This window comes from Poromitra crassiceps (assembly GCF_964638095.1).
Source record: "Poromitra crassiceps genome assembly, chromosome: 18".
Classification (NCBI taxonomy): Eukaryota; Metazoa; Chordata; class Actinopteri; order Beryciformes; family Melamphaidae; genus Poromitra; species Poromitra crassiceps.
Window position 1 is genome coordinate 21,275,257 of NC_139636.1, and position 25,486 is coordinate 21,300,742.

At 48.8% G+C, this 25,486-nt stretch overlaps 1 protein-coding gene across 1 annotated transcript; it reads left to right on the top strand.

The window, feature by feature from the left end:
- Window positions 1-758: 758 nt before the first annotated feature.
- tshz3a (teashirt zinc finger homeobox 3a) lies at window positions 759-24,582 on the top strand. The gene is made up of 2 exons (XM_083654989.1): window positions 759-992; window positions 20,281-24,582. Exons 1-2 carry the CDS (start codon window positions 953-955, stop codon window positions 23,634-23,636), a joined length of 3,396 nt encoding a protein of 1,131 aa, XP_083511115.1. The 5' UTR covers window positions 759-952; the 3' UTR covers window positions 23,637-24,582.
- Window positions 24,583-25,486: the final 904 nt, after the last annotated feature.

A 25,486-nucleotide genomic window follows, 5' to 3' on the forward strand; every position in this document is an offset into this window, starting at 1 on the left:
ATTTAGCGGTGTCCGATAGTCATCACTAAACTAAAATGTAAGTTGTAATACAGTAATTTCTATGAGACATTTGAGAAGGCTACTGTAGACCATTTCAACTTGACAACATAGTTTGGCCCCTAATTATTTCCTGACAGCTATTGTATTAGCATTTAGCAAACACTGCAACAGGAAACAAACTAGTCCCTTTAGAATATTTATGTTGCCAAGTTGAAACGGTCTATGGGACTACTATATAAATATCACTGCAAAACCTCAAGTCCATACAGTAGTAGAAGATTGGGAATATTCAATTACAAAACAAACACAAACAATGCTAGGCTACTATAAACTCACTATAATACAGACACACTGCACTGGAATATTATAGTGATCATTCGTCATAGGGAATGTGATATAGCAGGTTTGGTCATTATTACCATACGGTTTGTAATAAGCAGTATAACTCTCCTGGGATGCGATTCATACATGAATAGCACAGCTAGGCAGGCAGGAGGGCTCAGTCCAGCCATCCTCAGTGATGTGACCGCCCCTCTCTGGCTCTCTCTGTTCAGTAAAGAGTTAACGGAGCGGTGGGTTTGCCCATTCTCCCGCTGTGTGAGTGACGCGATCAGCTCTCTATCCCTCAACTTTGCCTGTTGCCAGACCAGGCAGCCGAGCTGGACGCTGCTGACTATCACCACTGACAGCCTGGACGCGATCTCACCACATTTTCTCCCTCCCTTCCTCGTCTATTTACCCATTTTTTCCGCTGACTTTTCCCACACGCTTCTCTTCACCAACGATGATTTTGAGCGCTCCTTTCCATCGGACTCCCCGATGTTGTGTAGTCTACTACACGAAGAAGCAGGCGTGAATCTTTTCGGTAGAGGTGGATCTTCCCGGATACGGCGAGGAGGGTACATTAAATAATCCAAAAAGAAGAGTTTCTACGGAAATCCCCCGAATAAAAATGCCGAGGAGGAAACAAGAAGCGCCCAAGCGCGCAGCAGGTATGCGGATCTCACTATTGTTATGCGTAGAAAAGGTTTTATTATGACAGAAAGCTGCGGCTGTACCTTTGTTTTGTAAAGCTCCACTTTATAGTCACTGCATTTCCGTTTCCACTTTAACGATGCGTTTTGCTACTCCTGCCTGCTCGTTTTCCACCACCGACACCAAATAGAAACACGTTTATAACGAATGTAACGTTACCAGGATATTAGTAGACAATCATTTGTGTTGTGTTTTTGCGTTTTTCGCTCTCCTCCACGCTGTTTCGCTACAGCTAGTCGTCCCCTCGGATGAGTTGGCTGCTGTAAACTTTCGCTTCCTATTGTTCCCAACTTGAATCCCGAATAGTTTACGAACTAATCCTAACTGCCGTGTGAATGTACATTTCAATAGCGAAACGCTTTAGGGGCAAACGGCGTTTCGTGTTTATTAGCGAGTGCCCGAGGCGTGCCATAAGGGGCGACTCGAGGCTTTGTGCGCATTTGATCCGAGCGCATAACTTCTTTGCACTGGCGAAACAGGCCTACCTCTCCCCCTTTTCTGCCTTTCTTGGGATAAGATAAACAATTTGAGCTTGGACAAAGCGGTTTCGTGGACTGGAAGGAGCCGTAATCGACAGTTGCCATGTCTGATTTGACGGTTGATTGATTGGCTGTCATGCGGCTTTGATCTGCTCCTTCCCGATTTGCATCAGAAAATCACTTCCCACCATGTGCTGCAGGCCTCTGACGTCACGTTTAAACCACTTTGAAAGGCCCTGTGTACTTTTTAGCTCTCTCTCCCTCTCTCTCTCTCTCTCTCTCTCTCTCTCTCTCTCTCTCTCTCTCTCTCTCTCTCTCTCTCTCTCTCTCTCTCTCTCTCTCTCTCTCTCTGATTCTGTGATGGTCAAGTGACTCACGAAAAGTAAAATGGGATAAAGTGGTTTCCAGTGAGACATCACACACACACACACACACACACACACACACACACACACACACACACACACACACACTTCCAGCAGAGAATATCACACTCCTATGTGCACATCCTCACTTGTTCTCTTTGAACACACACACACACACACACACACACACACACACACACACACACACACACACACACACACACACACACACACACACACAGTGGGCTTGAGGGGGCGGGAGGGAGGAGTGGGTCAGGGTTGTAAAAGGAGCTGTGTGCTATGTAATGGAGGGGAGGAATGGCTTTGCTCTGTCAGACCGGGCCGTCACATCGTCTTTGTTTCATGTTTGATTTAATTGTCTCTCCCCTGACAGGCCCATTCATCAATGGCTTTAATGGTCAATCAGAGACAGGCTGAGTGAGTGCTCCCATTCTGTTTAGCCATAAGCCGGCCTGGGCTTTTATTTCATCAAAATGCCCTGGCCTAATGTACATGCTCACTGGCTCAGAGTGGCCCCGAGCGGGGGAAGACATAAAGAATGACTGAAAGCTTTCTGATTTCAGATCATCTCCTCTCTCCTCTCTCCTCTCCTCTCTCTCCTCCCTGCCACATCCCTGTTTCTCTTTTGAAGATGGAGAAGAAAAGGCTGTAATACGGATCGTTTAGTGTTGTTAGAAAACAACTTTTCTCCCCCCCCCCCCACACACACACTGAAAGCATAATTCTTCGCTCGTTCATTCATTCATCCATTCATTTCTTCATTTTTTCTCGTGCGCCCCTCCCTCCCTGCCTGCCTGCACCCCCGTCAGTCAGCCCGTGCAGCTGCAAGTTATAAAGTTGTCAACTGTTCAGTGGCACACAAAGGGTGATGATGAATTGATTGCAGCACAGAGCATGGTGATAGAGAGAGCAAAGAAAAGGATGACAGATGATGGGCCTTGATTAGGGACTTTAGGGGGAGAGTCAGCCCGCTGCAACCTTGAGACTTGCATGAAAAATCTACCTCCCACCCCCCCCTGCTCTCTCATTGTCTCCCAAACACTCTCTCTCTCCTCCAATTTCTCGCTCCCTCCTTCTTTCCGTCCTTCCATTTCCTCTGGCTGAGAGGGTCTCTCTCCCTCTCTCTCTCTCTCCCTCTCTCTCTCCCTCTCTCTCTCTCCGCGGTAGAAAACTTGTTTTGCCTGCTTCATTAGCGTTGGTCCAATTAGCCTGTGAGGCTGATGGAGTCCTGACAGGGCCTGTGATTGGAGATGACAAGCTCGGGGTGCCCGGCCCAATGAGGTTTGCCACCACTTTGATGTAATCAACTTGATATTACACAGAGCGGGCGTGCGTGTACGCGCGGCGCGGCGCTGCTCGCCTCGTGCACGGTGCCGCTGTAACTCAATTTTCCGCTGCAGGTGACAAATGGTGCCGGCGTACCTGGGTCAGGTCTGAGTGTTCTTAACAACCGAGGGCAGCGCGGTCACGTAAACAGCCCCGCAAAACACCACAAACAAAGACACAGTCTCACAGCTGTGGAAATATACAGGCCGCCCCCCTCCTCCTCCTCCTGCTGCACGACTGGAGAGCAGGCTCGCCATGCACGGGCCCCTATGCCCCCCCACGCTTAGCCGCTACGCAGATATGACTGTAGGAAGTTGACATCTTCCACCTACTTAACAGGAAGTCACCATCGGCTTTACAGCATGTGAGTAAAGACGGGGGGCTATTCAGGCGGAATGTGAAGGCCATTAGCATGACTGTATGTACAGTATGTCTGGGGAATGCTCGGCCTGTTGCTGCGGATGTTTACAGCTCGTCTCTTCCAGGTATCATGTCTCCATAGTGAAACCCAGCTCCCACTTTCGCTCTCCTAGAACCTGTGGTCCGGTCCGTTTGTTGTGAGAGAGCAGAGTCCAGAAGTTTCTGTGTCACTTGGGGGCAGAGGGAGAGGAGAAGGGCGGCGGGGGGGGGTTTATCTAGTTTGAAGCGGGCAGCACAGCAGCGGTCTCTTCTTTCTGCCCCGTCAGGAGTATAGCTGCCAGGTCAGCTCTACCCCGACTGGCAGCCATCACTCATGTGGGCCGGGTGGTGCATCAGTACACTGGATTAGAGAGCCTGACTGATATCACCGGCCGATATCGGCCTATCACAGATATATATCGTATCAACTGTGTTGTCCGATATGCGCCGATATTTTTTATTTTAATTTTAAAATTATATGGGCAGGATTTTATGTACGGTATATTTGATCGTTTTTCTTAATTCAGGCTATACACATATTTGTTCTATTTGTGTTTTTTTTATTTCGTTATTTAATATCATTCTTAAAATTCCCAGCCCAGTGAAGTTTACTGTTTCAGTGCACTGATGTCATTTGGAGAATAAAGTTTATTGTTAAAATATGAAATATCCTGCCTCCATTGCATAGCTTTGTTACAATTGTTTGGTATTTGAGGGATCATTGCAAAAAAAAAAAAATCGTTTATTTATGTATAAATATTAAGTATAAGTTAGTATAAGTATTTATTTATGTATAAAGAATATCGCCTGGTATATTGATTAAATGATTACTCCCTATTATATCGATATTGGCACTCTGCATCAGCCCCAAAAATCCAGTATCGTCAGCCCCTTGTGTGTGTGTGTGTGTGTGTGCGCGCGCGTGCGCGTGTGTGTGGTTTGGCTAGTGGTAGTGATGGAAGGAATTGCAACCATAGATGCACCTGATGGGGTAAGTCAGTCGCTGGCCATATGATTCTCTGAACTCCGTAAGCCCCTCCCACCTCTTCCCTCGCCCTGCCCCTCCCCTCCCCTCACAGCAGCACATACACACACAGCATCTAAACCGGCTCAGATAAGACCCGGCATAGCGCACAAACACGCAGTGGAAACACTTACACTCGTAACCGCCGCGAGACTAGTAAAGACCCACGCGTTTATAGCACACATTGCAGACACATGCACACATGTTGCGACCGGGCTGTAAAAGCGCTAAGTGAAGTGAAGTAAGCCGCTTTTTATGATATCTATCTGTCTTCCTGTTGTTTATGTGCGAAAAGTATGTCGTTACGGAAGCGGCGGGCGGTGGGTGGTGGGGGGAGGGAGGAGGAGCGCGTTGGAACTTAATTGTTCAAACAGACAAACTGGGCTGACTGAATGGCGGCCGGCCAAACGACAATAAGCCTCCCGTCGTCGTCGGCGCTGCTTTGCAGGTGTGTGCGAGCGTGGGAGCGTGCGCGCGCGCAGCAGCGACTGTTTTGGCGTTGCAGGCCCCCGTTGCTAATGAAAGTCCTGTGGCTGGATTCCGGCGCGGTTGAGTCACGTCTGTGATCTATGTGTCTGATAAGTGCATACCTAATGAGGCTGTGAGCACCCAGTGGAAGGGAGGGAGGGGGGGGAGGGGAGGCGGGGCTTTGACGGAGTGTTTCCCACAGGTATTGACAGATGCCTTTTTGTTTTTGCCATGGGCCCTGACTCCATAAATCCTGCCTGTGTAACGATAACAATGCCACCCTGCCAACCAGTCAGCGAGGGAGAGAGAGAGAGAGAGAGAGAGAGAGAGAGGGAGAGAGGGAGAGGGGGGGGAGGTAAAGGGGGAGGAGGTGGTGGTGTTGGTGGTGGTGGGGGGGTAATGAGGAGAAGACTCTTGCGGGGGCGGAGAGATGGGCCTTCTCTCTCCTTCTTAACACACACTTGGCAGATGTCAAGCCATAGGGTTGGGCTTCCCGGAGAGAAAGAGAGAGGAGTGCAACTCGCTGTAGTCGTGTCTGTCACAAATAGAAAACCGTTAGCCATCTATACTCTTCTCTCTCTCTCTCTCTCTCTCTCTCTCTCTCTCTCTCTCTCTTCACTGTTGAGTGTGCTGCTGCTTTCAGCGGAGCTTTTCAGCCGGGGACTGCTGGCTGTCTGGGCAGCAGAGTCTGTCGGAGGAGGCTTTTGTAAAAATAGTCCCACCGCTGTTGTGATAGATGCAGCTGCACCGTGGCGACAATTGGGGCAGGCTGGCTCCCTCCCTCCCTCCTCCTACCTCCTCCTCCTCCCCCCGCCCGCCCGCCCCGAAAACACCCCCCATACAGCCCCGCTACGCCGCCGCCGCTACGCCGCCGCCCCTCCCAGAGGTAGAGCAGCAGCGTCAGAGAGCCTGGTGGGATGTGTGCTCTTTTCGGGAAACTGAGCCGCTCTGGTCTTCAGGGGTCCTGAAACCCAATCCAGGAGGAGAATAGCCCCGGCCATGCCAGAGAGAGACGATTTCCTTTTCAACAGAGTCATTTATCACTGACCCACCCTTCGCTTCTGACATGCTGACGTGTGTCATTTATCAAACAGGCTTTACCAGACACACGGAGGGAGAGGGGGAGGAGGCGCAGAGGGGGCAGAGAGAGAGAGAGAGAGAGAGAGAGAGAGAATGAAAGAGGAGAAAACTAGACGGAGAGAAACAAAAGAGAAGGAGAGGAATGGGAATGGAGGGGTAGAGTCAGTGGAGAGAGAGAGAGAGAGAAATGGAGAGCTATAGGAAAGGAGAATGCCGTGTGTGCTGCGTGCGTATGAGACTTTTTTCCAGGGGAAGCGTGAGTTCGCCTGACTGAAACCCTCCAGGAGAGGCGTTTGGGAGGGCAGATTTTTTCGAGATGACAGGCCAGGATTGAGTTACATCGAGTTGTGTGTTTCGATGAGTGACAGAATGTTCTTCCATGACATGTCTCTAGATGTCTGTGTGAAGCGGGGAATTCAGCGAGTATACACGTCAGTCCACGAGTGCGCTAGTAAACAAGTCAGTCCACGAGTGCGTTAGTATACAAGTCAGTCCACGAGTGCGCTAGTAAACAAGTCAGTCCACGAGTGCGTTAGTATACAAGTCAGTCCACGAGTGCGTACAAGTCAGTCCACGAGTGCGTTAGTATACAAGTCAGTCCACGAGTGCGCTAGTATACAAGTCCACAAGTGCGTTAGTATACAAATCAGTCCACGAGTGCGCTAGTATACAAGTCAGTCCATGAGTGCGTTAGTATACAAGTCAGTCCACGAGTGCGTTAGTATACAAATCAGTCCACGAGTGCGCTAGTATACAAGTCAGTCCACGAGTGCGTTAGTATACAAGTCAGTCCACGAGTGCGTTATTATACGTCAGTCCACAAGTGCGCTAGTATACAAGTCAGTCCACGAGTGCGCTAGTATACAAGTCCACAAGTGCGTTAGTATACAAATCAGTCCACGAGTGCGCTAGTATACAAGTCAGTCCACGAGTGTGTTAGTATACAAGTCAGTCCACGAGTGCGTTAGTATACAAGTCAGTCCACGAGTGCGCTAGTATACAAGTCCACAAGTGCGTTAGTATACAAATCAGTCCACGAGTGCGCTAGTATACAAGTCAGTCCACGAGTGCGTTAGTATACAAGTCAGTCCACGAGTGCGTTAGTATACGTCAGTCCACAAGTGCGCTAGTATACAAGTCAGTCCACGAGTGCGCTGTTGCCTTTATGTATGCACGATGAACATGCGCCGAGGTGTGTGTGTGTGCGGCCATATGGCGTCAGTGTTTAATGCTGTATGTGTGCGTCCGTGTGTGTGTGTCTGTGTGTGTGTGTGTGTGTGTGTGTGTGTCTGTGTGTGTGTGTGTGTGTGTGTGTGTGTGTGTGTGTGTGTGTGTGTGTGTGTGTGTGTCTGTGTGTGTGTGTGTGTGTGTGTCTGTGTGTGTGTGCGTGCGTGTGTGTGTGCGTGCGTGTGTGTGCGCTCCCTGCTCCCTGATGAGCGGGGCTGACAGGTATCACTCACGCTGCAGGCTGGCCTCCGGATGAACCCGCGCCGCTCTGCTCTCCCGTGGCCCTAACAGGCTCTCTCCAAGATGGATGCTTCTTTAAAAATCAGATTAATGATGGATACCGGGCTTATAGTGCCATTTATCACGCAGAATATTATTTAGGCCGGCCGTGTATGGCTGTAACTGGAGAGCCAGGACGAGAAGAAGCAGGCTGGGAAGCCTTAGACAGACACTCACTGCGTGATGGATGGCTGAGCTCTCTCTCTGAGTGTTACTAGACACCAGCGCCACAGCAGTAGGCCATAATCAGATAGCCCAGGGATGTTCATCCCCGCAACTACACTACCCAGATTGCTTTGCCTGGCAGGGTAGCTTTACGAAAGGTATAGTCTGTCATTATTATATCGTCTTTAAAAAAGTTTGTGGAATCATAAAAACTATATATATTTTCTAGACATTGAAGGACACCTAAAAGCCTCGGAGGAGATTATTGCAGTTATACATTATATAAAATGATCTATTGGATCCAGTCTAACGGACTGTAATGATTACCTAGAAGTTTCCATTGAGCTTTGCCCAGAAGAGTCCCCAGTTCCACGTCATTCCCCAACAATCATGAATAAAAGAGTACAGCGAGAGGTCAAGGCTGCGTCTCTTCTGCCTACAGAGGAGAGCGAGCGAAGAAACGCTTGTTTTGTTTTTGTCCTCCCCTTGTTCCCTCTCTCCTGCCTCCTCCTCCTCCTGCACTCTGCTGTGATTTATGGTGGCCATCCATCTTCAGGCTGCGTCCATCACCTCCTCGTTGCTAGGCGATCATGACAGCAGCTGTTTGTTGTGAGAGGGGTTTGGTCGTCCCACTCCCAGCCAGCCAGCCAGCCACAGCCCCTGACTTTATGCCCAGCTCCAGCCCCCGTTCCTCCCCCCCCCCCCCAGACCCAATTTAATCCCGGCTCCAAATGTAGGCCCAGCTTCATTCCCATTCCTACAGTGCCTTCAGCCCCAACCGCATATCCCAGCCCCAAATTGAATCCAAGCGTCACTGCCCCCAACCCTATTCCCCGGTCCTAGCCCTGGCCTAGCTTCACCCCTAACACAGTTTCACCCCTAACACTCACCGCTAACACTAGCTTCACCGCTAACACTAGCTTCACGCCTAACACTAGCTTCACCCTAACACATACAGTCTCACCCCTAACACTAGCTTCACCGCTAACACTAGCTTCACCCCTAACTATAGCTTCACTCCTAACACATAGCTTCACCCCTAACACATAGTTTCACCCCTAACACTAGCTTCACCCATAACACATAGTTTCACCCCTAACACTAGCTTCACCCATAACACATAGTTTCACCCCTAACACTAGCTTTACCCTCACACTAGCTTCACCCCTAACACTAGCTTCACCCTCACACTAGCTTCACCCCTAACACTAGCTTCACCCATAACACATAGTTTCACCCCTAACACTAGCTTTAGCTTCACCGCTAACACTAGCTTCACCCCTAACACTAGCTTCACCCCTAACACTAGCTTCACCCATAACACATAGTTTCACCCCTAACACTAACTTTACCCTCACACTAGCTTCACCCCTAACACTAGCTTTACCCTCACACTAGCTTCACCCCTAACACTAGCTTTACCCTCACACTAGCGTCACCCCTAACACTAGCTTTACCCTAACACTAGCTTCACCCCTAACACTAGCTTCACCCCTAACACTAGCTTTAGCTTCACCCCTAACACTAGCTTTAGCTTCACCCCTAACACTAGCTTTAGCTTCACCCCTAACACTAGCTTTAGCTTCACCCCTAACACTAGCTTCACCCCTAACACTAGCTTTAGCTTCACCCCTAACACTAGCTTTATCTTCACCCCTAACACTAGCTTCACCCCTAACACTAGCTTTAGCTTCACCCTTAACACTAGCTTCACCCCTAGTCTCCGATAGCCAGTCCCAGGGTTTTTCCTGGCTCAGAATGGGCCTTTGGGGGGTGACGTGCATAGCCTACATTTGACTTTTGCATTAGTGTATAGTCAGGGTTATCCTGAACACAAATATATATCAGTCATTGTCAGAAATTGTGGAGCAATGTGTGTTCACAGCACCCCAAATGTGAAATGTGAGACTTCAACTTTGGACTTCTCTAAACTGATACACGCTGTATGGTGAATTCCATTCCACAACACACACTGTTGTGTTGGTGTGTATATAGTCACAGCTGTCCTGATGATATTATCAGTCATTGCCAGAACTTATGGAGCAATGTGTTTTTACAGCACCCCCAAAATGTGGGACTACCTCTGAAATTCTCTAAAATGATGGCAAAATGCTTGATTTTAGTTAGTATGCGGTCAAGGTTGTCCTGACCGCATGTCAGGACTCCTTTGGGGGTGGCTTGGGCCTTTGGGGGGTGGCTAAACCCTGGACCTATCTCCACTTCTCCCACCCACCCCCCATGTCCACACTTCATTTTAGCACTGTGCCAGCGCTGGAGAAAGGTTTGGCTCAACCCATCATCATTCTGGTATGGGAGGAAGGGACACTCGGTCTAGTTTGTATTTCTTTAAATCACAATCGCCATGGACGTGCGCGTAGCTCAACCACCGTCGAGAAGGCAACAGCAGAGTAAAACACTTTTCTATTCTATTCTATTCACAGAAAGAACCAAGCAGGCCCGCCTTATGGCACGATCCAAATCTTTGTCAAAAGTTGCCATTTTCAGCATGTACGGTTGCTAGTTCGGAGGTTATTGTTGTAGCAACAGGGACTTTGATTGATTGATTGATTGATTGATTGAAACAATTTATTTCAAACAGTTAAAACAATACATAAAGTGAAAAAACCAGTAAACATAACAGTCTAATAGACTTCAGCAAAAGAAAAATACATAAACTCAAACATAAAAAAGGCGAACTGTTTGAAAAGGGGCAGGAAGAAGCCTAGGCTTATCGAGTCCTGCCCCCAAATCATTCATAAACAAATTCATACATCCCTATATATGCATATCCCAACTCCCACGCTCCTCCACACACGCTCATGTATACATGTATACACATACATACATACATACATACATACATGTATATGTATATACACATACGTATACAAACTTACCCATACACACACAAGAGATTTGATAACGGTAACCGCAGGTAGCGGAAGGGGAGGCCACTCTCCTACCATTGGCACCATCTGAACTGGACAGCTGGACATGCCAATGGTAAGCTTTATACCCACAGCCTACTTCCTTGAGTCAGACACCTTCACCCCTAACACTAGCTCAAAGAACTTACATTGCTAAGAACTGAAGGCTAATACGTTGTTCCATTGCAACATCAGCACACCGCAAATCTTCCATTTTGGCCTGAAGGAGACTACTGTGATGACTGATGACGCCACTAATGTCCCTCATAACTGCAAAGTACCTCTACCAAAATGGCCTTTGTTCTTCCTGGTCATGGTGTGTTGCTCTATCATGGTTCTGTGCTGTTTTCATTGGCACAAGGAGGCATTTCCAGACCAAAATGGCAAGAGCGCTGTTGTCAAAAATAGGGATGAAACGATTACTGTTTTAATTATAAACTGTGAACAAAATTCCAGGCGGTTAGTAGTAGGCTATTACTCTTAAAAATATATATATATATCATAACAACCATTTTGATTACCACACTTTGAAAAAACACGGTAAATACCGTCCATCATCAAACAAAGATAGCTGTGAGTTAGCTCTCTGAGTTTTCAATATAAAACTTGGTGAAATGATTTCAGTGTCTCAGTACTTCCCCCCCTCCCCCCAAATCAGCACGTTAACTATACTGTGATGATAATACTGATAACCGTGATCATTTCGGTCACTATAATCATGATACAAAATGTTTATAGTGTTTCATCTCAAAAAGCACCAGAACATTGTATCTTGGCTTCTATACTCTTTGGTCCAGCTCCAGTCCCAGCAGACCTTGGTGACCTGGGCCAGAGTCACACCATCACCAGGAGGCCTCATTAATGTGAGGTCAGGGGGGAGAAAGAGCAGTGAAAAGAGATGATCCATGGAGCTGAGCTAGAGGACTGCATCAGAGACAGAGAGATGGGGGGAAATGTGCCAAAGATGTGAGATAGTTTAGGGACGTTTGACTGACTACATGTCACCGGACAAGATAGTCTTGATGCGGACTGTGGGACTGGAACACAGCATTCCCACAGAGTAAATCCCCATGAAGCATGTGGCCTTCCTGCCCTTGGTTCTGCACCTGTGGAAGCTGCTTATGTTGGATTTTTATTGTGGCTGCGTCGAGTTCCAAACACTAGAATCACGACTTTACGAGTCGGTCTCTTGCTCACCCGATAGCTGTTCATGTTAGCGTTAGTGACTAGTGAGGAATAGCTGTTCATGTTAGCGTTAGTGACTAGTGAGGAAGACGAGCTGTTCATGTTAGCGTTAGTGACTAGTGAGGAAGACCGTTATGTGTTTGTGGCTATTTTCATGTCAGATAAACGGCCGATTGTCAGGTCCTGAAGGTCTGTATGTTCAGCTGGCCCTTTGAGGTCCAGTCATAACACAACAATCAACCCAGGGTTGGATCTGCCCAGTGTCTGTCTTTGTTCGGGGGGCGGGGGGGCGTCTCTCTCTCTCTCTCTCTCTCTCTCCCTCTCTCCCTCCCTCCCTCTCTTTTCTCACCATGTGCACTGACAAGGTTCAGCCCTAAGCTTCGCCTGGGGCCAGAATGATCTCTCTGTTTTTCCCATCTCCCATAGCACACATCCTGCACTACAATCGGCGGACACAATGTATTCACAATGCCATCAGGGGGTAGAGAACACACACAAATAACAAAATAAACATCAAAACTCAACTGACAATGACATCCATGATAGCTTGTTTATACAAGTTTTGCAATGTAGTGGATGATAGCCGGTAAAGGCCCAAAATGTGAGCAGCACAAGATGGCCTTCTCTATTTGAAAAAGCGACTTATGTCAGGTCAAGTTAATTTTTCAGTGACCGTGGTCACCTGACCTGTTACCATATGTTCAGGTCGGGACGCTGAGCGGGCCTGTAAGGATCAAACTGAACCGAGAGCTCAGTTTGATTGACTGCGTTACTTTGACAAAATGTGTACAGCAGAAAGGCATTTTAGGTGTCTTACTGATCTGCTGCTATTTTGACAGAATGGGGCTGTTTTGGCCTGAAATTATTCGAATCTATTTAAAGTGTTTTTGGCTGCTGGGAAACTCGAGAGAGTGAGTGGAAGTCGGTGGTTTGCGGTTTTTTGATTGAGACTGAGGTGACTTCCTGCCCTGCAGTGTTCTGGAGCCGTTTCCTGTCAGTAAGAGCCCCCCGCCGAGGGGCCGTGTTGGTTTAAGGGCGTCGGGGTCCAGTTAAAGTACTGTACACATGTCAGGGCTGAGCAACACTCTGTCATGTTGTGACACAGTTTAACTCTCTCCTCCCGGGCCCGACCCTCCCCCTCCCGGGCCCGCCGACCCTCCCCCTCCCGGGCCCGCCGACCCTCCCCATCCGACTGAGAATATCCCCAACCCCCATATGTGATCTCAAGGCCCTGGCATCTAAATCTGATCTCTCCTCAATTCCTCAACTCTCATAACTTCTATAGGACTTAATCCCATGGTTATGGAATGATGATAATAGGATTACTTCAATGATTAGCAACAATAGCGCAATCTCTTTCCTTCCTTTTTTTTGCTCTTTTCTCCGTTTCCCTCGCCATCTTTGTTTTAAACTTTATGTTAAGCTACGGGACAGTTACAGTATATAGGACCACCCATGCAGACGACTTCCTCTCTCTGTAGCCCTCCTCCTTGAATTCCTGTTGTCTCCGTCTTCACGCTCGGTAGGCTACAGTTCTCTGTGCACACAAGTGATTAAAAAAACAAGGCAAACAACCGCCCATACAAATGGCCAAAACATTATTTTCACAACATTAATCATTTATGTTTATATTATATTATATCGTGTTACAATGCGACACAAATCTGATACTACTTGTTCCTCTCTTCTCTCTGCATACTAGTATACTGTAATGTGCAATCAGCGTAGAAAAAAAACATGGGCAAACTAATGTAAGACCGTTTTCAGAGATGAGTTTACACTGTGAAATATAGTGGGTTTAAATAGGCTCACCCTCCACTGTATTCTTACAGGATAGTTTGAAGGGGGGGGGGGGGGGGGACAGGGGTACGTTTTTTATTCCATAATGCACAGACATCTGCCGTCTGCGCAGCATCTTTTTTTAGCATAGAAGGCACAGAGGAAACATTGTACTCATGATAACCGTACAAAGGACGTACCTTTTTTATATCACACTAACGCCTGTGGCAAGGTTGTACCCTTTTTTCTTTTTTTCTCTCTCTCTCTCTCTCTCTCTCTCTCTGAGAGCATGCGTCTCTCTCTCTCTCTCTCTCTCTCTCTCTCTGAGAGCATGCTTCTCTCTCTCTCTCTCTCTCTCTCTCTCTCTCTCTCTCTGAGAGCATGCGGCGGCCATTGGTGTGAGGGAGGCAGACTCAGGTAGAGTTTTAATGGCACATCCTGTTTACGTCCCCGCTGCTGTTGGCTGTGATCTGGCTGCCAGACTGTTTCCCCAGCTGTGCAGGCCGGACCAGGAACACGCAGCTGTGCAGGCCGGACCAGGAACACGCACTCAGGTCATCAAGGGGCTGAGTCAACCAGGGGGGGTGGGGGGGTGTGCACCACTCAGCCGTAGCTCCATGGAGATTACATTGCGCCTTCACAAATTCTAATCATATATATATATATATATATATATATATATATATATACATAACCGGTTTTAATGATGACCGTGATACAATTCCTAACCGTACCGTTTCAAATTTTCATTATCATTAAAACCGTGGTACCGTGATTACAGTGCTTTGAAAAACATGGTAAATACTGTCCATCATCAACCAAAGTTGGCAACAGTCTCCCAGATGCAAGCGTGCAGCCTTGGAGAAATGACTTCAGTGAGTGTATCAATCATTTTTAGGTCCGAGTTTTCAATATAAAACATTATAAAATGATTTCAGTGAGTCTCTCAGCGCTCTTTGAACATTTTCAGCATTTTCTTTACTAATACCGTGATAATAACTATCAAATTGTTTATTTAAACCAGTGCTTAATCCCAGTGATTAATAATCACACTAGGCTAGAAACACAGTCGTTCATTTTGAACCAAACCAAACTGCCACCGTTTCACACAGGAGGTGAATAGCAGTCTTTCTGGCAGAGACCTAACGTTAGCATTTAGCAGCAGCTAACGTTAGCTCAATAACTAGCTGGTCAGCACTTCTATTATCAGACAATACAGTGTTGTGCAACAAGCAGACTTACCAAATGTTTCCAGTACATGTCCGGTATAATCCATACTGCATTTATGATGGCTGTTCCACTGACAGAAATGCACTTTTACAAACGCCCAACTAACGTTACCGCCGGTAACTTCTCCACTCTGCTCCCATGTTGTCCTTATGGAAACCAGACAGTGTCTCCAGTCTAACACGTTGCCTCCGTCCGTACAGTCTGTACGTAGCATCAAACAATGCAGTATGCATACTTGAAACATGTCGGTTATGTAGAAACAAAGCGTAAAACTGTCTGACGGGGGAGAAAGTAGCCTACTCGAATCTCTCCTGTTGCCAAACCAGACTGACTTCCGCCAACAACACACACTGCCCACGTCATTACCGTAAGGGACTGTGAATTCAGTCTGAGGAGTGCAAAGCTTTCTACTTCACAGATGGATGGGATGATTGATTTTTTTTCTTTGTCTCAGTGTAATCACTTATGCATATGATCCCGTTTACAAAATACAAAAACAGACAATGCTTTTAACTGCAAAGAGAAATAACTCTGTGAGAGAGAGAGACAGCACCTTCCTGCATAATCAGCCCCTGTCTTTCTGTCCCTGCCCTGTGTGTCTGTCTCTCTGTCCCTGACCTGTCTGTCCCTGCGTGTCTGTCTGTCCCTGCCATGCCTGTCTGTCCCTGCCCTTGGGGTCTGTGTCCCTGCTCTGTCTTGTCTGTCTGTCCCTGCCCTGTGTGTCTGTCTGTCCCTGCCCTGTCTTGTCTGTCTGTCTGTCTGTCTGTCTGTCTGTCTGTCTGTCTGTCTGTCTGTCTGTCTGTCTGTCTGTGTGTGTGTGTGTGTGTGTGTGTGTGTGTGTGTGTGTGTGTGTGTGTCTCTGCCCTGTGTGTTGTTCCTGATGGTCAGAGCAGCACTGCAGTATTTCTATCAGATGATCTCTCCCTGCTCGTCTGCGGCCCTTATGTTTATGAAAATGATCCTCCACAGGAATGCCTCCTGCATGCCAACATGTCACTGTCTTTCCTCATCGCTCGCATGTACGTGTGTGTGTGTTTGTGTTTGTGTGTGTGTGTGTGTGTGTGTGTGTGTGTGTGTGTGTGTGTGTGTGTGTGAGCGAGCGAGCGAGCGAGCAAGTGGAAAGGTGGTGTCATAACTGACTGACTGGCTTTATTTATAATTACGTGGGAGGTGTATTTGAGGCTGTGTGTTTAGGCGGAATGTGTGTTTCTCTTTGTCGTGAGGCATATATTTTCGGCTGTGTGTGCGTGTGCGCGCGCATGTGTGTGTGTGTGTGTGTGTGTTATTTGCTATTTTGGTGCGAGGCGTGACTGAGATGTTGACTGTGTGAAAGTAAGTGTACCTCCTAGCCTTCTAAACCCCCCCCCCCCCCCCAGGAATCATTCAGGAACCTAATGATTCTTGTCTTTCCTCTACATGGCATTGGCTTACACACACACTCCCTCCCTCCCTCTCTCTTTCTCTCTGTCTCTCACACACACACACACACACACACACTCATATTATCAGGGAGATGCATACATTGGCTCTACAGCATATGCCTACATATTAGCTAAGACGGCGTCCGACAGTATTGTTGTATTCATAATCCTCATTGTATTTTTTTTTTTACACTGAGGAAGCCTCTATACTCCCATCACCTTTTATTAGCTTGATAAATCACCTCTGTTGTCAGTCAAGCCAGGGAGAGTAATTGGATGTGGTTGTCGCCCTGTGTGATGGATTATCAGTCATTGGGGATTAAATTAACAGATAGTGCTCAGACGTAATGGTTTTTGTTTTGCATTTTAAATTGCCTGGGAGCACCGCCTGGACTCTCCAGGTTTTTATAGCTGATCTTTTTGGACTTCTCCCCCCCCCCCCCCCTCCCTCCTCTCTGCTTCATTGTCTCGGCGATATCGAGGCTTAATGACAAAATGAACAATAACCTATAGGGCCGCAGTGCTATTAAGATGAAATGTAGAACATTCATGACCCAAGTTAAGCCGCAGAGAGAGAGAGAGAGAGAGAGAGAGAGAGAGAGAGAGAGAGAGAGAGAGAGAGAGAGAGAGAAGAGAGAGAGAGAGAGAGAGAGAGAGAGAGAGAGAGAGAGAGAGAGAGAGAGAGAGAGAGAGAGAGAGAGAGAGAGAGAGAGAGAGAGAGAGAGAGAGAGAGAGAGAGAGAGAGAGAGAGAGAGAGAGCCTGGCAAGACTTAAGAAGAAAGCGATAGCATAACCCAACTCATGACCCAAGTTAAGCCGCAGAGAGAGAGAGAGAGAGAGAGAGAGAGAGAGAGAGAGAGAGAGAGAGAGAGAGAGAGAGAGAGAGAGGAGAGAGAGAGAGAGAGAGAGAGAGAGAGAGAGAGAGAGAGAGAGAGAGAGAGAGAGAGAGAGAGAGCCTGGCAAGACTTAAGAAGAAAGCGATAGCATAACGTGAAACTGGATATAGCAATAATTTGATGAAATGTGGGGGAAATACGTGGAATATTTTGGGTGATTGTCGAGCGAAGGGAAAGGTGACCCCCGACGACGTAGCGGAGCCAGCCAGGCCGAGGGCTCGTCTCCACGCAAGCTTGACATGTGTGACTAGCTGGTCAGGAGGAGGCAAACGCATGAAGCAGCAGCTCATCCTGACTGCATTTCCTCTCTCAAAGGAGACTGGGGGGACACAAACACCTTCCCGTCAGAGGAGAAGGGGAGAGAGGGGGGGGGTCAAACAGAAAGGAGATGAGGGCGTAGAAGGCAGTGGATTGTGCGTTGGTAGCGTTGTGAGATATCCCTCGCTTGTTTCCCCCCTCGAGCGCGAGCGATTTACCTCCTTAGCCGCCCCCCTATTCCAGATCCCCCCACACCCCACCACCCCCCCGGCCCCCGGCCCCCCGGCCCCCGCCACTTCCACATTATCATAATTGTGTCCAGAACATGAGGGGCCGGGGAAGTGATCATGTCATTTTATTTACACCCTGCTTGGCCCCTCTTACAAACGACATGCCACCGACTGCCAAGCGGACTGGGGGCCCGACGACATCTTTTGATCAGGGCTGTCGGGGGCGATCAGCGGAGACTGGCAGGTAATGGATACCCGGTGACAAACCAAATCTCCGGGAGGATGGAGAGTGGGCCGCACCTGCCAGGTCTCCATTAGGCCCGGCCTCTCAGTGTTGCCTGCCTAGCCGACTCTGCCCCCAGGGCCCAAATCAGACCAGCGCCAGCCGCGCGGCCGCCTGGAGATTGGCTGTTAGCACTGGAAATGGGAGTTATTTCAGCTATGACATTTTTGTTTAGACTGGACGTGTGTGTGCGTGTGAGGTGTGTGTGTGTGTGCGTGCGTGTGGTGTGTGTGTGTGTGTGCCAGTTTGTGTGTCCAGTCCACATGCACAAGTTAGATTGTGTTTTTGTGTGCATGTTGTGTGTGGCTGCCCATAACATTAAAGTCTTTAGCCGCAGCTCCTTCCTGTGGTATTTTGTCATAAATCCACAAGATTGAGCAAACGGCCTCAGACCGACCGGTCCACAATCCATCCACTGTTTCAGTCAGAGCGAGTCAGTGTTTTTCCTCAAGTCGAGCGTTTCGCAGAGTGAAGCGGACAGAAAGTCGTGAAGGAGCACAAGGAGGGAGGGTGTGTGTGTCCCACTTTAGCATGTCAGAGTGACAGGAGACACTGGAGTCACTCTCAGAGGACAGCAGAGGGTGTGTGTGTGTGTGTGTGTGTGTGTGTGTGTGTGCGTGCGTGCGTGTGCGTGCGTGCGTGTGTGTGTGTGTGTGTGTGTGTGGTGTGAGGGTTCAGTGCCTTCTGAGGTCTGTCAGAACCAGGCATTGGCACAGCAGGACACCTTTTTACACACACAGCACACACACACACACACACACCTGTCACCTGTCTGGAGGTGAGCAGTGGGCGGCCACATGCAAAGTGACAGGTCGCTTGTGCGTCGCCGTCGAGGGGGCCACAGGCTTTCTTGGTCTTGGTCGCATAGAGGCCAATACAGAAGTACTAAAATCTGCAGGTCCTCGAATGGCCACTTGAGGCTGGCTGCAAAAGCGAGTCAGTCCCAATTCTCCACATCTTAAAATGCCAGACTTTACAGCATAAACATGTTTACAGCCTGGTAAAAAAAAAAAACACAGTTTTAGGTTCCATAGCTTCATAGCCAATTAGAATCTTTATATACCGGTAACTCACCCGTTTATAATAAAATATTGAAAAGACTATGCTTTGGGTGTGATTGACAGACCGCCTCTCCGATGATTGCGCAGCTCGCCGATCACGGACCAATAGCAGGCAGGACTAATGCTCTGTGGGAAACCCCTGGTCTCGCACCGTCTCATGCAAGCTGCGTGAGAACCAAGATGGCAGCGGCCAAAACGCCAAACTAGAGGCTTCAAAACAGGAGTCTGTTTGATACAGTCTGTGTTTGACACAGTCTATGGTCGCCGTCCTGTTGGTGATGCTCACTCACACCTGGCTCTCTTTAGCCCTCCCTCCTCTCCGCCCCACCCTTCTCTTTGTCTTCTCTGATGAGGTGTGCGTAACGCCTCGCTGACATGTTTGCATGACATCTAGCACCTGTTAGGACCTTTGAGATTTGCTTACAAGGCAGCTCGAGCTGGAGGTAACCGCCCTAACACATACTGTGTGATGAAACTGGTGAACTTGCTTCAGTCTCCATGACACTGAGGGATGTCTATCCAACATGTGAATATTTTCATCAACATAATTCTGACATCCCTCTCTTGTAAGGAGTGTGTGCGTGTGCGCGTGCGTGTGTGTGTGTGTGTGTGTGCGCGCGTGTGTGTGTGTATCTATCCAGAGAAGAGGCAGATGAAGAGGCGTCAGACATATTAACTGACAGATGGAGGTTGATCCAACCCATTTATTACCCCAGAGGAGAATGCCACAGCGAGATTGGGCTTCATTAATTTCAGATTTAGTTTTCATTTCAAGCTGTTGCGCCCTGAGATAAATAAAATGGCGCATTATGTTTTTGCCAAGATATTTCTTTTTTGTTTTCCTCCAATAGAAGGAGTGAAAAGAGGGGAGGCATAAGTTCCGTGTGGCTGGGGTAGTATATAAATACAGGCTCGCCTAGAGGAAAATAACACCTCAACGTTTGATGAGGTGAAATGGGATGACTGTAATTTCTCAGCTCAGCTTTAAAGGCTCCCACACAGATGGCTCATTTATCCCTGGGAGTCCTCGGGCACACGTAGCAGCGAAACTTTTTCTTCACTGATTCTAAAGCGTGTTCACTCCCTGCAATGTAACTCATCTCTCTCTCTTTCTCTCTTTGTCTCCCCCTTCCTCCTCGCAGCCTATTCTCCCGAGGAGCCGACCGAGGAGCCGACCGTGGAGGAGGATGAGGAGGCGGACGCGGAGGACCTGGCCTCGGTCTCTCAGGATGACCTTCCCGTGAAAGAGGAGTTTGCGGAGCACGGCACCGGGCCCGTCGTGGTGGAGCCCGCGTCGTGTGACCAGGAGTCGTCTGGTGGGGCCGCGGAGCTCTCGGGACAAGAGATGGACAGCGAGTCGCACGTGAGCGAGGCGAGCGACCGCTTGTCAGACTTTGAGAGCCCCTCTCGGAAAGTGGAGGGCAGCAGCTTGGCCACGGCGCCTCTGAACGGCAGCGCCGCAGAGACACCCCTTCCCATAGGCATGGACACCCTGGAACAAATGAAGGTTATCTACTCGAGCTTCCTGACCAGCCCCTTCTGGTCACCTCTGAACTTTAATCCCACGCCGACGACACAGGCGCAGACACAGGCCCCGGCTCCTGCGGAGAAGCCGGCACGCAGCAACAGCACTAGCAGCAGCAGCAGCTGCAGCAGCAACAGCTATGACTGGCACCAGACAGCGGTAGCAAAGACACTACAACAGCACCCTCCCCAGAGCCGCCACCCAGCGCCGTCTGAGCCCAGCCTCTTCAGTACAGTCCAGCTCCACAGGCAGAACCCGAGGCTGTTTGGCTCCATCTTCACCGGGGCCAGTAAGTTCCGCTGTAAGGGCTGCAGCGCTGCTTACGACACCCTGGTGGAGCTGACGGTGCACATGAACGATACGGGCCACTACCGCGACGACAACCACGACCGGGCCGGCGGTGGCTCCAAGCGCTGGTCCAAGCCCCGTAAGCGGTCCCTGCTGGAGATGGAGGGGAAGGAGGATGCCCAGAAGGTTCTGAAGTGCATGTATTGTGGCCACTCCTTCGAGTCCCTCCAGGACCTCAGTGTCCACATGATCAAGACCAAACACTACCAGAAAGTGCCTCTGAAGGAGCCCTTGGCCCCTGTGGCAGCCAAAATCATGTCCTCTAAGAAAAGGGGACTTTTGGGGATGGACCTCACCGGCTCCCCACGTTCTAGAGAAGGGACCCCCAAAGTGAAGCACCCACAAGCAGACCTGAGCGAACCCTCACAGAAAGCGTCCTCCAACCCCTACACCACCCCAAACAACCGCTATGGCCACCAGAATGGTGCTAGCTATGCTTGGCAGTTTGAGTCCAACAAGTACCAGATCCTCAAGTGTATGGAGTGTGGGAGCTCCCATAACACACTGCAGGAGCTGAGAACCCACATGATGGTGACAGGACACTTCCTGAGGGTGACCAGCTCTGTGGGGAAGAGGGTCAAGCCCCTCCCCGAGGCCACCTCTCCCAGCCCCGCGAGGGTCACCACCCCTACTGAAGAGAGGGTGCAGTCTGTCCCACTCGCCCCCTCCACCTTCTCTCCTCCACCACTTCCCACCACCACGACTCCCCCCGCCACCTCCCCTCCCCTCAGAGAGATCAAAAAGGAGGAGGTCGAGGAGGAGTGCACTGCGGGAGATGCTGTCGGAAATGAAAAGCAGGCGGCAAACGGAGACGAAATGGAGGAGGACGCTGAGGAGGAGGAAAAGTTTGACGTCTCCAAGTATAACTATCTGACTGAAGAGGACCTTAAGGAGAGCCCTAAAGGAGGCTTGGACATCCTCAAATCCCTGGAGAATACTGTGGCGTCGGCCATCAACAAGGCCCAGAGCGGGAACCCCAGCTGGGGGGGCTACCCCAGCATCCACGCAGCCTACCAGTTCCCCAACACCCTCAAGCTCCCCCCGGGCAGCATGGACAAGCACTCCCCGATGAAGTTCATTTTCAGTGGAGGGGATGGACTTCTATCCTCCCTCGCTAAAAACCAGCCCCTCATCTCCCCACCCCTTACCCAGTCCTCCCCCCTCCCCAACAACAACTTCCAGGCGATGGAGGAGCTGGTGAAAAAAGTGACTGAGAAAGTAGCCAAAGTGGAGCAAAGAGTGAGGCAGTTGTCTCCTAAGAGAGAGGCACGTCTCTCCCCCTGCAGCAGCAGCGAAGCTGCAGAATCGACGAAGGCAGAAGAAGCCGACTCACCTCGAGAATGGAGGGCAGTAACCCCGGCACATAGCGACAGGGGAAGCCATAGCGACAGCAGGGGGTCCCCGGCAACAGAACCCAAGAGAGAGACAGCCGTCAAATCCCCGCTGGTCTCTGCTCTGAGATGCAGCAGCGCCATCATCACTGGCCACCCTCCTCCAGAGCAGCCCTTTGTCAACCCTCTAAGTGCCCTTCAGTCGGTGATGAACATTCATCTGGGCAAAGCGGCAAAGCCTTCTTTGCCAAACCAAGATCCACTGAGCCTCCTCTCCAGGCTGAGCCAGAGCATGGCTGAGAGGGCAGCTGTGGCTGCTCCTCCCATGCAGACCAAAAAGTCTGAAACTGTGGTCAACCATAGTTTTGGCCAGCCCGGTGATGACCAGCCTATGGACCTGACAAAAGGGAGGAGCGATAGAAGAGGCTCTATAGGCTCAGCCCCCCTGACCCCCTCGTCCACAGCCTCTTCCGTCTCCCCCTCCTCTCTCGTAACCCCCGCTAAGCTAACGGTGGTCTCTCCCTACACATCCAGCAGCCCTCTGCACGAGAACGCATTGTCCGATATCTCGGACATGTTGAGGAACCTGACACAGTCCCACCACGTCCCAAAGCCTCCCTCGCGGTCTCGGATCACAGACCGGGCCGAGGTGGTGGGGTCCACCCCGGAGGACGCCGAGGTGTCCGTGCACGGCCACAAACGCAAGGGCCGCCATTCCAACTGGAACCCTCAGCACCTGCTGCTCCTGCAGGCCCAGTTTGCCTCTAGCCTGAGGCAGACGTCAGACGGGAAGTACATCATCAATGACCTTAGCCCACAGGAAAGGATGCATGTGTCCCGTTTCACCGGCCTGTCCATGACCACCATTAGCCACTGGCTGGCTAACGTCAAGTACCAGCTACGGAGAACTGGCAGAACCAAGTTCCTCAAGAACCTGGATTCCGGTCAGCCCATATTCTACTGCAGTGACTGTGCCTCGCAGATCCGAACCCCGGCAGCGTATATATGCCACCTGGAGGCCCACATGGGGTTCAGGATTAGGGACCTGGCCAAGCTGTCCCCCAAACAGACTGTGAGGGACTCCCAGACTCTGACGGAGAAACTAGTGCCCCTGGAGTCCCTCCTCTCTCCACAATCGCAAGACGACTGCAGCAGTAATGGGGCGGTGTACCGCTGCCAGCTCTGCGTTCGTAAATTTGCCAGTAAGCACGCCATCAAGCTCCACCTCAGCAAGAGCCATGGGAAGTCTCCCGAGGACCATCTGCTGTATGTGTGCGAGCTGGAGAAACACTAAATAGCCCTCAGTAGTGGACATACTGGAAAACATAAGTAGAATGACTGTTCACAAAACACAAAAAATATATTAAAAAAAAAACTGAATATTTGAAAAGTGTGATAATGCACAAAGATGCCATGAGCTACTGTTAAAAATGTCAGCACAAGGTGTTTACATCTATTTGGCCTATTAACGTTTCTGATTTCTCTGCATTTCAAAAGACATTTATTTCATGTCAAGGGTGTTTCAAAATGTACTGTAGGTCAAAGATATTCAGCCCATTAAGGGATAGTTAAGCAGAAGGTTTTTCGTTCTTGCCCTCCCTCACTATGTACACTATCAGTAAGGAAACACACATCAAAGGACATATTTTCATGATCACGGTGAATCTTTTGACTAGAAGGTCAGCTAGTAACTTGAAATGTATCAATTTTATCGTATTTATTTTCTATTTTTGTGAGTTTGGTTTTGATTTGCTGGTAGACTGCATGTTCAACAAGTTTTACTGTTAAGTTTGTACAGTCCTGTCCAGAGTTTAAAAATGCCCTTTGAAATTGGTCAACTTTGTAACACTTAAAAAAAAACAGCCAAATGCCTGGGAAAGCCCCTTAGAAGAATCTGCCAAACAGCAAGAGGATTTCATCAGCTGTTTGTATAATTTTCCCTGTACAGCTTATTGAATCTTGCTGAGTGTAAAAGCTGCCTCGTTCTTTATCATTGAGTGACTTAAAATCCAGGTCTGTGTAAAAATGTACATACAGTATATAAGCTTACAACTTGCTGTTTAAATTATGCATACTTGTTATATTTCCTAATTTAAGAGGACTATGACTATCCACTGGTGCAGAGCCTTTGAAGAAGACAAAATGACATTGTTTTGCACAATAGTTTTATAAATGTTATTTGATAAAAAACAATACAAATATGTTAATGCCTTGTGCTTCTATGATTAAATTGACTTAACTGCTGCATAAAACCACTGTGTTTTCTTTCATATTTCCCAACCAGAGAAATATGGCGGGGCTAACATTTTGTTTATTTTCTTTTCATTTCCAACCCAGATGGATGAAGATTTTAGGTTAGGCTTTGTTATGAGTCTTCAATAGAGGAAGAGGGAAGCATTTCAAGAAGGAATATTTCAAAGCAGTTTGATAACTCTGACTAACTCTAGAAAATGTCTTTAATTCATGAAGAGAGATAACTGGCACATCACAGCTTTATCCAAAATGTTATGATTGCAATTTATTTGATCAGCACAGAAAAATCATGCTTCTTGGGAAGAAAAGAAAAAACATACCCCTCCCAGCTCCTGTCAGTGAAAATCCAACAATATTATGACTAAGCATGTACAAATCAGCTGACACATTCCTAGCATCACCACAAGCCCACATCTGCAGAAACACTAGGAAGTGAACTGATGAACCCTCTGCTTTTTGTCTGCGTCACTGTCTTTACAGCCACAGTTTGTCTAGATATTGCTGGCTGTTTCTGTGTCTTCACAGTCACAGTTTGTCTAGATATTGCTGGCTGTTTCTGTGTCTTCACAGTCACAGTTTGTCTAGATATTGCTGGCTGTTTCTCTCTCTTCACAGTCACAGTTTGTCTAGATATTGCTGGCTGTTTATGTGTCTTCACAGCCACAGTTTGTCTAGATATTGCTGGCTGTTTATGTGTCTTCACAGTCACAGTTTGTCTAGATATTGCTGGCTGTTTCTGTGTCTTCACAGCCACAGTTTGTCTAGATATTGCTGGCTGTTTCTGTGTCTTCACAGCCACAGTTTGTCTAGATATTGCTGGCTGTTTATGTGTCTTCACAGCCACAGTTTGTCTAGATATTGCTGGCTGTTTCTGTGTCTTCACAGTCACAG